At 40.8% G+C, this 12,844-nt stretch overlaps 1 protein-coding gene across 1 annotated transcript in view; it reads left to right on the top strand.

Moving 5' to 3' along the window:
* trhde.1 (thyrotropin releasing hormone degrading enzyme, tandem duplicate 1) overlaps positions 1-12,844 on the top strand; it is a 167,440-nt gene that overhangs the window by 80,349 nt on the left and 74,247 nt on the right. The window contains exon 5 of the mRNA XM_070854016.1: positions 7,558-7,712. Within this exon, the coding sequence (XP_070710117.1) occupies positions 7,558-7,712 (155 nt within the window). The remainder of the gene's footprint in view (positions 1-7,557; positions 7,713-12,844) is intronic.

The raw sequence follows: 12,844 nt of genomic DNA, 5'->3' as shown, positions 1-12,844 counted from the left end.
TGTCTGCGATCTGTTGCTGAGAAACCTGTCTACCCAGTGGATGATAAGAAGGGTGCACTGAGAGTCTGAAATTGTGTATTGTGTATCTAAATTGTGTAAAAAGCAGAACTGAATTTAATGAAGAGAAGTTTGTCAAAGTTACCAAATAATTCCAGGTGTCGTAGGAGGAAATGAGGGAGGCATGCAACAGCATCCTCAGTCCCCCTTTTGGCCTTATAGGCAAACTGATGGGAGGCCGATTGTGTGAAAGAATGATGTGCAGCACCAATTTTTCCAGGCACCATATAATACTTGAGGTGCTACTGGTGCAAATGGTTGATAATGGTTACATTTTGACGGTTTGGCTGGGTGTTTTGGACACCAGTACGACAGTGGATGTTTTCCACAGGGTGGGCACTGAAGCAGTCCTGTAGGATTTCCAAAAGATGACAAGTAGAATGGGAGCTAACTCTTTAGCACAGTCCCTTAGCACCTATGCCTGGATGCCATCCGGCCCTGGAGCCCTGCCTGGTTTGCACTGGCTGATTTCTATCTAAAATCAATGCTAGAATTCCCCTTTAACATTTGGAATTAGGCGAGGCATGCTGTAGTGCATTTTGCACCAGGACTCTGCATGCATTGTTTGTCTGCAGCGCCACATCATCAAATGTATGCAGTTATTTTTCACCCCAGACAAGAGGAAAAGGAGTAATATAGGAGAGGCCACTGGCAGAGACAGAATCCAGGTAAAACAGCAGAGTAACCCCATGAGAGTGACGGCGGTGAGTGTGAAGTGAATCTGATTTAGGTTGTACTTTGTGTGTTTATGTGTGCGTGTGTGTGTTGGAAAACAGAAACCTCCAGAAGGTTCATTCTGCAGTAAAATGAAACGATTCATTTCATTTTAATTTAAATGTCTATTGAGTATATTGTCTCATTTGCATATTCCACCTTGAACCAAACAGCCTCATTTGCATCTCACCCTTAAGTTAAACCAATCACGTTTCTAGTTGCCCCCCAGCCAGCCAATCAGTTCTGCTGTCTGAGCCTCAGTCAAGTGGATAATGAGCTGTCAGCCAATCACATTCAGCCTGGGAGCAGAGGCTGGCACGTGATTGGATGCTGGCTGTGGAAGAAGCATGTCACAGCCTTGGAGTTTTGTTTCCACAGTGACTTATATATTTCATGATGCATTACTTGAGCTGCCAATTATACTCTGTCTGTCACGCTTTGCCACCCTTTGGCTGTGATTAGTCAGCTATGCCATATGTACTCTTTTAAATTAGTTTGAACCAATTAGAGGACCAGTTCTGATCAGTGTTCGATGCTGCACTTGAAGTTCAGCAGTAAATCATACACAACACATTACGAGGGAAATGGAAAGAAGCATGGAGAGCTATTGTGACTGACTAACATTAGGATGTTACCAGTACTGTGTGCAAGATGTCTACACTTTTGGTTTATATTTCTCTTGTCTAACCTTGGCCCTAAGCCCAACCAGTTATATCTACAATGCCTAACCATAACCTAATCGAAGATATAATCCAAACTTTGGAGGGAACACATGGGGTAACATTATTTGATGGGGAAACGGCCATTAGTTAGCAAGCTATGGTAGTTCACCAATCAGCTCTGTGAATAGTCTTTTCTTCTCCTCTAGCAAAGATGCATGGATGAATTTGCTGGTGCCCGTCACACACTGGACACTGGTGTTCACTTGGACGAGCCAAACACCGACACCTCCGTCCTGGAGACTGCCCATTGTTCTCATGGCCCATTATTTCAAACTCCAATAGTCCAAAAGATGTCTGCTATCACAAAAACAAACTTCCATTGCTCTGAAAATGCACTCTCTCCCTGTGGTTGTTAGTTCAGTGACTACTGACCTTGTTTATGGTGCTGAATTGGCTGGAGAGTTGCCCTTAATAGGCTATGTTTCTGGCCTTACACCAAACAGTTGAAGTGGTTTTACTTTTGCAGACAATTTTCCAACGTCAATGTACAATTTTGAGAGTTTTGGATTATTCCAAAAGCTTTTTATTGAATGAAATAACGTACTATATGCCTGGGGAAATTAAGTTTTACTTGAGAGTTTTACCTCACTTGGTGTATGCCCTGTCACTGAGTCATCAGATGTAGCCTGAAAAGTTAGGTTACATTTCTGTATTGGTGTTGATGGTGGTTAAGTTTCCGTAGGGTTAGAGGTTAAGTTTGAAAGAAGACTACTAGAAGTCTATGGCCGCAACGATAATGGTTAGGGGCAAAAAAAAAAAAAACAGGCTGTAAGACAAATGGGCACACCAATGGCACGCCAGCCCTGTTCTATTGCTAGTTTTTGCACATGAAGCTCCCACAACTCTGCTGTCTCCGGAGTGAGACAGGAGTCTCATATAATCATGTTAGCACACTATGAATTTGGCAAAAGTGGATGAATGATCATATTGAGTTATCACCCAGCTCTTTTCCTAAAGATCTTTTAAAGATGATGAGACTTTGGGGAAAGAAATATGCTGTGGAGATGAATGTTTTTCTGGCTGTCTGATTGCTTGTTGCTCCAGACGACAATTTGTCTCTGACCCACAAGGAGTTACTATAAGCTCCTAAAATGGTTGATGACTCAGACATCGACACAGACAGTTTCTGACAGCTGCTGGTTAGATGATGGATCAAATGTGAACAGTGTGAGCAGCTTGACACCCAAAATATGATGTGATGAATTATCTCTCGACAAGGGAGCTGAGGCCTTTTCACAGAGTCCAGATCTGTACCTATATATTTTAGCTTAGAGCTAAAGCACTTTGTATGAAAATGGAAAAATCATTTATGTAACTGCTGTTCAAGCTGTGTATATGATGTATTTCAGACTTAATGTTTATTTTCTAACTCAGGATTACTTTCCCAAGGAGAAAAGTGGCCTTCTCAGAAGAATTTGGTTGTATAAACCCTTGTTCACGACACTTCTGAGTTTAATTTTCAGTGTGGCTTTATTTTAAATTAACTTTAGTTGGTTGATTGCCTTGCAAAGAAGCCGGATTCTAGGCGCCAAGTTATGTGTTGTGGCTGAACCACCACCAGTGTGAGGTACGGCAGGGGTTATGTTGTGAAAGACTGCGAGAAGAAACTGTTTGGCTGCTCCTAAAAGAGATTAGCACAGATGCTGCTAAACCACCAGCTATACCTGAAGTGGAGAGTATTTTGTCACTGGAAGAAGAGCAACGATTCCAAATGGTTCCAACGACACAGTTTAAACTACGTTACATGGTTTGTTGATCTGATAAGTTGAAGGTAGCCTGTGTTAGATGATCGACAGATGGTTCATCCAATCACATGCCAAGTTTTCTTTTGAATGTACCTGGCTCTTCATAGTTTCACAGACAGCTTCCCAAATGGTTCTGTATGACAAACCATCTGGCGCGTCAGGTTATTTGGTTGAAGCTGCAAAGGCCTGAAGCTGACAGACAAACAGCAGGCAGCCGTGTGTTTTTACAACCTGGCACGTCTGATGCACTGCAGTCAGATACAACGTCCAATTTTAACTTAACGCTTCTGACTGTAAACACACCGCAGGCCTCAATCAGCGATTGGTCTGTTTCAAGCTATTCATATCAACCATTACTGTATGTAGCCGGTTGAGCGAGGTAGAAGCACTACTCGCTCTCTATTAAAGAACGAAAATAGCTAATGATCATTAGACCAAACGAGTAACATCTGCACACAGATGTGTAGGGCTTTCTGTCTTTGTTTGTCGCTTCCTCATCAGCTGCTGGAAAACTGGGACAAAACTCAGAAACAGAGTGAAAGAGTTTTCTGTCTGCAGCAGCTGTTTTTGTGCCTCCAGGCAACTATACACTCTCTCTCTCTCTCTCTGTAATCTTGTTTGACAATAAAGCTTATTTTACATCATCAACAGAATCTGCTATTAGCTCCATAAATTCAGACTGTGTTGGCTTGGATGATACTGATGTTGGTGTGTTATAAATATTCAGTCTTTAAAGTTCTAATCTGTAAGCACCTGTATTTGATGCGATGGTCAGCATGTTTTCAGCAATGGCCACTCAATTTACATTCATTAACTACCTATTTTGTAGCTGCAATGTTGGTGGCAGTCCTGTGATAGATAAATATTAAGACCAGGAGTTAGTGAAGAGAAGGAAATTTACATTTTAATGTAGTACTTCAGTATTAGAATGAATCTCCTGCCGTACTGATACGCAGAAATAAAACATTTCCACCTTCAGGCAGCACAGAGTTTCTGAACACCTCAAAACATTTAACACAGTGGGTCTTCACGACTGCCTTCACTCTGCCAGAGAGATGCGTGCTGGGTAAAAAAGGCCACCCAGCAGCCCAAGGAGTCGCATCATGACATGTATTCATACCTGATTAGCTTCCAGACAGAGTTGACTGGCAGCTGCTGCTGTTTTCTGCTTTTAAACATAAAAATCAAGCAACTGACTGAGCCCAATTCTCTGCTATGTGGCTGGTTTTGGTGTTTGGATGGAAATCTGGATAATTTCTTGTGTAAATGGTTGTTGGTCTCTACATGTCAGCCCTTTGATTGCTTGGCAACCAGTCCACTCCAGCCCAAGACACAGAACGTCCGTCCATCCATTGTCTATACCGCTTATCCTTCAGGGTCGCGGGGGGGTGGGGGGGTGGAGCCAATCCCAGCTGACATGAGGCGAGAAGTAGGGTACACCCTGGACTGGTCGCCAAGGCTGACACGTTTTACTGTTTTTAACTGTACATTTTGAACTTATTTCCTTAACTTACCACCCTTTGGTGAGCGAGCTGTTTGCCATGAGGGAGGATGGATGGATCTTATAGACTGCTGTGTATGCATGAGTGTGTGTGTGGGTTCTCTCAGTAGGAGTGTTCCTAGCCCTGAAACTATCTAGCAACAGTTGTAATAAAAAAAAAAATGTATGTGTGCAAACATTTGCATGAGTATGTGTGTGTGTTTGTGTATTTTCTCTGCTTTACATTTACTGTAACTCTGTCAGTGTGTATTTCTCAGTGGGTTTTACCTCACTACACTACCTGCCAACAGTAACCCACAGATCATATGAGGATTGACAGCTGTCAAACTGCAGTGATGGCGCTCTTTGCTCAGATGACTGACAGATTCAGGCTGACAGGGGTCCATGTGGAGGAACTAAAACAAGATGTTCAAAGTGAGATTTTAAGTGTTGCCTGAAGGCTTTTGCGTGGAGAAACAAAAACCAGATTGTGAACTTTGTTTCATTAAGAAAACTTTAATGTCACTCGGAAATTTACCGAGTAAATCAGCCTTTTTCAACAACAAAACCAACACATGTCCCCTCTATGTCATGTCTGAAATGTCTATAAGGAAAAATGTTTGTACGTAGCAATTGTTACAGATTATTGACACAGTCTTACCAGGAGTGGAGCTTAAAATGTATGTTTTGGTGCCTAAGGAAATGTCATGTGGTCATTCAAATCAAACAGGTTCATAGTGTGAGTGTGTTCAGTAACTTTTGTGACAACCTGGCCAGTATTTGTTTAGATATCTGGCATAAACTATACCAATAATTGTAGTTTTTTTCCCTTTTTTCCAGGAAAATGTATTTTTTACCTCAACATTTTCTTTTTTCTCTTCTCTCCTCTACACATCTATTTTCTATTCTCTACATTTAAAAGATAAGTTGAGAGAGTGAAAACTTGACCCACAGAAAAGAAAATCTTTCAGTTGACTGGTTTGTTAGAGTTATATATATATATAGTCAAAGACAATTGTCTGTGCATGTGATCCTGTAACACTGACTAAGGTCACTGCAGCTGAAATGCAAAAGTTTCTGATTTTAAATTTAAATGAGGACCTAAACTCTCGTCACTCATTTTCTGGAGAAAAAAACACTGATTCTTCTTCCTGAAAAACAATCAGGTTTTTGTATAGTGACAAAAAGTTCATTTTCACCTTTTCACCTCCCCTCTTTCTTCTCCTCCTCCTTTTTAATCAGGTTTCTTCTCTGAAAAGTAACACACATCCAACTCCTCCTCTTTTATTTCTCATTTTCACTTTAAACAAGTCAACCTTTGTATTGAAAAGAGGCGAATTTCTACAATAACTCTTTATCCCTGTTTTGGTCTCCACCAACTCCTGAACAAAATATCTCGCTCCTAATCCGCTTGATGTGCCAATATGTTCACCTGCTAGACTATGTCTTTGTGCTGTTTGGTGCTGAGCAGTTAGCGTACAGTGGTTTATAAGAACTTGTTTGATGGCAACAGCTGCAGGGTGCACTGGACCAAGCAGGAAAATGTCCAAAAAAACAAAACTGGGCTAAAAAAAAGAAATTGTAGGTTAACAATTTTAAGTTGATTATTCTCAATGTCCTGTGAGGATAAACATTTATGAAGGCTTTTGTGGAAAACAATTTTTGCAATATCTTGGGACCGTGCAGAAACATTTCCTCATTATGTGATAATAATGTGAATGTAGTCACTGTGACCACGCACTTTGGTTTGTGGACTACTCAGCCTTGAGTTTGGCATTTTGGCAATCGCTATCTTTGTTTTCAAAACCAAGATGGACATATATGCAGAAAACTTAAACAAAAAAAAACAAGTTGAGCTTTTTTTCTCATAAAAACTGTCCAAGAGAATGTAAGCTACAACTAGCATGCCATACCAAAAGTCAGAGGAGTTCTCACCATTCATCCATCCCATTCATCCAATATCTATTGAGACATTTCAAACCAAATATGTCAACATAATAGCGCAAGAGGAAAACTCAGCAGATCATAAAAATCATCCAATGGTGACCACGAATGTCTTTGCAAAATGTCATAATCACCAAACTGCTGGCATGACTGATCAACAATCCCTAGAGTCGAGCCACTAACATGACTAAAAATAAGATATGGAATACCAAGATAATAAAGATAAATGTAGGAAACTGAGGAATAACAGCCAAGGGTTCACAGGATTAAGTTTAATCTGTTCCTGCAAGGACAGTGATTTACAACTTCACAACTTCCACTAAACTTTAAGTGGATGACTTCCACTTTTCTGTGACTATTTATCCAGTGAGGTTGCTCTACGTTTGCTGAAGTTTGACATTTAATTACTCGTCCAACACTCTGATAAATCTTCTTTACTGAAAGTAAACCCCTTTCTACAACTCCTTTCTTCTGCTTCACCCCTATTCAAAGTTTCTTCCTGCTCTTTGTCCTTCTTTTCATTTTATTCTCTCTTCCTCTGTCCTCATTCTACTCTATTGCTTCTCTTCTGTCTGCATGTCTTTCCTCATTTTTCTCTCTTTCTGCCCCTCTCTCTGTCTCTCTCTTTCATCCAGATATATGTAGTTATATGTGAAGATTCCGTATATCCATGTTGTGGGGATAAAAGGATTCTTTGGCAGGTTGTTAAAATGACTCATGAGTTTAATTTTAACCCAAAATGGGATCTCCTCTGATGCCAGCAGTCATTCTGTCAGAGCGGCCGTCGCTTTTTATTTTAATGGTGGAATCTCACTGGATGAAGCTGACTGGGAGTTTACTAATAGAGGAACACATTCAGCATGTGCTGAAAATAGTTGTTGTGTGTGGTTTCCAGACTTGTTGGCGGTGCCCAAACATCCCTACGCTGCCATGGAGAACTGGGGGCTCAGCGTCTTTGTGGAGCAGAAGATCCTGCTGGACGCTGAGGTGTCGTCATCATCCTATCAGATGGAGCTAACCATGGTGGTCGTCCACGAAATCTGCCACCAGGTAGGGACATTTAATTATCTTAATCAACAACTCAAATTTCTAACCCCAAGAGTGGTTCCAATGTTGTTTTCGTCATTGCTAAAGATTTGTGAGCTTGATGGTTCATGACTAACCTTGGAAATACGACTGTGGCAAACAGTTCTTAGCAGAAGGTACACTTACTAATTAATCTTAGATTTTTGATATTACCTGTTGTATATTTGACAAACTTGCTATTTGTCAAATATGGTGAAATCTGGTGTATAAAAATACAAAAAATGTGTGGTGTTGAGTAAAATTAAATTGCCAACTGATGGTGGTGCCTAACAAAAGGTCAAGAATTAGGACTAATCATTAAGCAGTCATCTCCTGATTATCCACAGTCCACTGGACCACCACTATGGACCCAAAACTTTTCCGTCAAACTTGACGAAAGGGGATACTCATCTACAGAAATTCAATGGAATCATGCGAACAGATTCACTCTAGCTGACGAGAGCTCACTTGAAAACGCATCCACTCGAATTTAAAATGTTTCATCTTGAATAAAAGGGCCTCAGACGTTGTTGAAGATGTAATTAGCAACAACAGTGTTTGCCACTGCTACTGCATGTCAGCGTGGTGCTTGTGACACAGCAACAAGGGCAGGAAAACGTGCAAAAACAGAGTGCGGGCAGGATGTGAGGCAAGCCGGTCTGATGCATATACACTGTCAACAGCACGTGGTGAAAATGCTGAGGTAAACTTTAATTCCATTTAAACAACTTTTAAGTGTTGGCAACGACAGTGCAGCGTCTTTTTCTGTTGGGAGTCAGCCATGTGAAATGTGTGTCTCTTTGTCTGTATTGTCAGTATTGTGGTGCTGCTGGCGAATGTGCGATTTTATTAACGTGCTGCACAAGATGTCAGTTGAAGTTGGCAATGTGTGGGATGTGTTGTGGGATGCGAGATGTGTTGTCTTTTTGTGCTAAAACTGGCACCGTGCTAGTCGGGTTTGAGAGCACAACCCACTAATGACTGCCACTTACAGCTGGAATAAACACACGGCAATTACTGTAAGCTTGTCTCGACTTGGGTCACATATTAATTCAGTACTTCATTTCTGAGAAATGAAGTCACTATCAAGAACTTCAGTTTAGTTATTGATTACTTATGTTGTTCTGTGAGAGGATGACCACTGGAGCACTTTAAACTTGGCATTTACAAATGTGCTCTATAAATGATTTGTATAGAATGTGACTTCTTGTGTCATACAGATGGAGTCACGGGACGTTGTTTGGACTGAAATACTAGCTATTTATAATATGCAACATAGTACCAATGCTTGTTTGGAGCAACAGCATCAGTCATAAGGCTCTGAATATTTGATACACTCTGCTGTAATGTGGCAGTAACTGCTCCAATAAGTGTCTTTTGACTCAGGTTTTATCGCTGCATCGGGACAAGGTCATCTGAAAAAGCTTTATCTCTCACTAAAGGATTTGCCAAAAACGAAAAAGCTGTTTTTATACAAATTATCCCTTCCTCAACACCTATGTTTGCTTATTTCCTTGGCCGTGGAGGTGATTGTTTGGTCCTTTTTATTTGCCAGTTGGCAGAATATTTTAGAAATCTATGAAAAGCTGAATTTGTTGGGAAATACAAAAACAGGAGATCTTTGGTGACAACATTGTTATTAAAATAACTTCTCAACATTTCCTACGAACTCCTCAATTGTCTCTCACTGTGCCGATTCTGATGCTGATCCAGATGCACGTTTATAAACTTCCCAACATTATTATTAGAATACATTTTGAAAGGATTCTGCAGCCTTGGCAGAAGTCAACAATGTCTGTTTACCTCTATGAGCGCTTTCTAGTTGCTTTAATATGATTTCTGACATTGTGCTGTCTTGCGTGTTCCTCCCCTCCCTCGTGTGTAGGCATGTCAGAACACCAGCACGGAGCTTAAAAATCATGTTTACGAGGTAAAAATGTTCCTTCGGAGAAAATTGCACACCTGCAGCAGCTAAATTTGTTGATAACATGTTATCCGTTGTAGTTGGCTCGGATCTGCAATAAGAGCCGGCTTTTTCAGCTCCCTAACGCCTCTTCATTTAGTGCCACCGCTAGCTTTTATGGTTCAGCCAAAATTAGCAGTGTTTTGACCTGTGACTGGTATGTGTGCTCATATATCGCTTAAATTATTCAGTTTAAATATACTCAAAGTTATCATTGCCAGAATAACATCATTTTACGTTATGTTCGGTATAAAAACAGTGGAAGCTATTCCACGTGTGTCTTTATTTGTAATGAAGTCTGTTGGTGATCAGCACAACAAACAGTTATACAAGTGTCACCATGCTTGGGTCTCAATGTTATTACATGTATGTAAATGAAGCATAACTAAAAAGCATATTTAAGGTGCGTTTAACCATCCGGTTATTCTGCCGTGTGTTCAAATATGACAAAAAAGAAGAAATCTGCTTTTAGATGGGAGTTGGCTCCCACGGCTCACTTAAAAGAGCGACGCTTTCAAACGTTCGTGACACAGCTCTAGTTAAACTAGAAACTAAAACACATCGCTGTCACTGAGCCTCAACCTGCTGCTGTGAAATTACTGACGGTCCTTCACATTCAGCTGCATGTTATTTTGAATTTAAATAGGAAAAAACTAAAAGTAAACCATGACATGAGACTCAATGTGGTGGAAAAAAAACAGACTCTTCCTTTAACAGATGCAAATGATCCGGTTGTAAACAGACTAAACGTGACAGAAGTCAAAACAGCTTCAACTGCAACACCAATGATCGGTGTGTGTGTGTGTGTGTGTGTGTGTCCGGACGTGTGTGTGTGTGTGTGCGTGCGTGTGTGTTGCAAAGCTCCTCGGGCAACAACAGAGGAGATGATCCTGTTTTTACAGTACGACATCGAATACGTGACAAGCAGACAAACACGATGAAGCAGAAAAAAATGTAAAGGTTTCAGTCACTTAAGAGAAAGAGAGAGGGAGTGTGAGCGGGCGAGCGGGCTTAAACAACAAAGACAGATGCACAGCGAGAAGGAGAGAGAGAGAGAGAGAGAGAGAGAGAGAGAGAGAGAGAAAGGGAGAGGTAGACGATGGAGCGTAGGAGACAGAGAGACAAAGAGGCGAAGCAGCAAAGTGAAGGAAGGAAAGAATGGAGACGACATCCGTTAAAGGAGAATAAGAGATACAAAAATATGAACAAAGACAGAAAGAGAGCACAACACTAAAAAAAAACTCTCCAAAACACTGAGCTTCATTCAGTTACGCCAGTGAGGATTACACATCTGACTTCAGGAACAGCTCTGCTTGTTGTGGAACTTAGACTTCTGAGTATCCACATGGCTGAGCTACTTCTACAATGTCCCCGGTCAAATTACAGATGTCCATCTTTTGTTTTTTTTGGTTTGTTCTGTCATAAAACAACCTACAGTTATCCAAAAACTCAAGCAAATAAAATAAAAATAAAAAAGGACACAAATCAACATTAATATTGATCAACGTAACCAATTGAAAGCCCTGGAGTGGCTCCCTTCTTACATATCTGATATAGTAGTCTTATTAATGTGTCCTCATCTGCAACTCTGTCATGAGGTGTACTGCAAGGTTTTGTTCTGGGCCCTATCTCGTTGTCGTGTGTTTACCCTTGGGCTAATAATAATGAGGAGTTTCACTTTCACTTTTCACTTAGCGAGGCATCCCTGGATCATTAAAGGTGCTCCAAAACATAGACACATACATATGTGTACACAGCATTGACTGATTCGGCCTCTTGCTGTGATATGTCAACATCACCCCATATTTGACCAGGCAAACCTGGCCTGTAAACACATGCTACTAAATGGGGGGAGCCGTGGTCTTCTGGATAAAAAGCAATCTCAATCAGTCATTTTATATTCATGGGTTTATGATAGTCATGGAGCAGAAACAAATTTACATTTTGTCAAAACATTTTTCTGCCCTACATAGATCCTAGACCCCTTGAATATAAAAATGACTCATTGAAATTGGTTGAGAAATGTAAATGTTGTATAGCTTTTTAAATAATAATAATAATAATAAAAGTGTTTACAGATCGGTCTTGGCCGGTCCAATTTGGCATCCAAGTACGTATGTCCTGCAAAGCTTTTGACCAAGTCCTCATGTTTCAGTAGTTTCATGTGACTCATGTGATCTTGGTCTTACAGCGGATCTCCATCAAATTCAGAAGTCATTTCAAGATCCTTGTTGTCACCTTCAGAGCTCTGCAGGGACCAGCCCACGTTAGAGATTTAGTGCAGCCTCATATCACCACTAACTCTCTGAAGTTTTCTGATCAGGGCTTGTTGGTTGTTCCTCCCCTCAGGGTTAAAACTAGAGGAGGACTTTGAAACTCTCTCACACACACAGATCTGTGGAGACTCTTAAGAAGTTTTGTTTAGGGTGGAGTTAAAGGTGGAGAGAGACGTGAGGAGAAAAAGTCGCGGGTCATTTCTGCTGAGGTGTCGAAATATGATTCTCTGAAATCCCTGCCCCCTCCCCGCCCATACAAATCATAGGATATCTTAAAACCTCCTCACATAAAACCAAAGCTATGTGCATGGCCAGATACAACAAAAGGTCATTTGTAATTTGGGTGAACTGGCCCTGTAGGTGTTTGACCCAGCCGAAGCACACTATTAATCATTATGCTGTGTGGGATCATTGGGATGATGAAAATGAAAAGGTTCAGTGTAAATATTGCATTGCCTTTGGCTGACTGAAGAGTGTGTCGCTTTCATTTAATTTCCTCCAGGATGTGGCCTCAGACTCACATTCTTCTCTGCTGAGTCTGGATGAACGTTACCTTCAGGCTACTGCTGGTGTGGAGCTGAAAAACAGACTGAATAACTAACAATGTTGAGCTTCAGAGTGTGACGTTCTAAAGTATATTAAAACATAAATACTTGTGGACATGTGATAAAAATGTAGTTGCTTTGTCTGGCTTTTACTCTTTCGCTTCTGTTTTTTGTCAGTTTGTGAATCTTTGTTCATCAGCTTTGTTGGTTCCTAGAGGAGAGAGAGAGAGAGACGAAAGGAAAATGATAACGCGATGTTTTGTCTGCCGCTTTGCACTCCATTTCATCCTAAAGCCATTTATTGCTCTCACACACACACACACACACACACAC

Source organism: Pempheris klunzingeri, chromosome 22, assembly GCF_042242105.1.
Source record: "Pempheris klunzingeri isolate RE-2024b chromosome 22, fPemKlu1.hap1, whole genome shotgun sequence".
In the NCBI taxonomy this organism is placed as follows: Eukaryota; Metazoa; Chordata; class Actinopteri; order Acropomatiformes; family Pempheridae; genus Pempheris; species Pempheris klunzingeri.
Note: the sequence above shows the minus strand (reverse complement) of the source record. Positions and strands in the feature narration are given on the sequence as shown.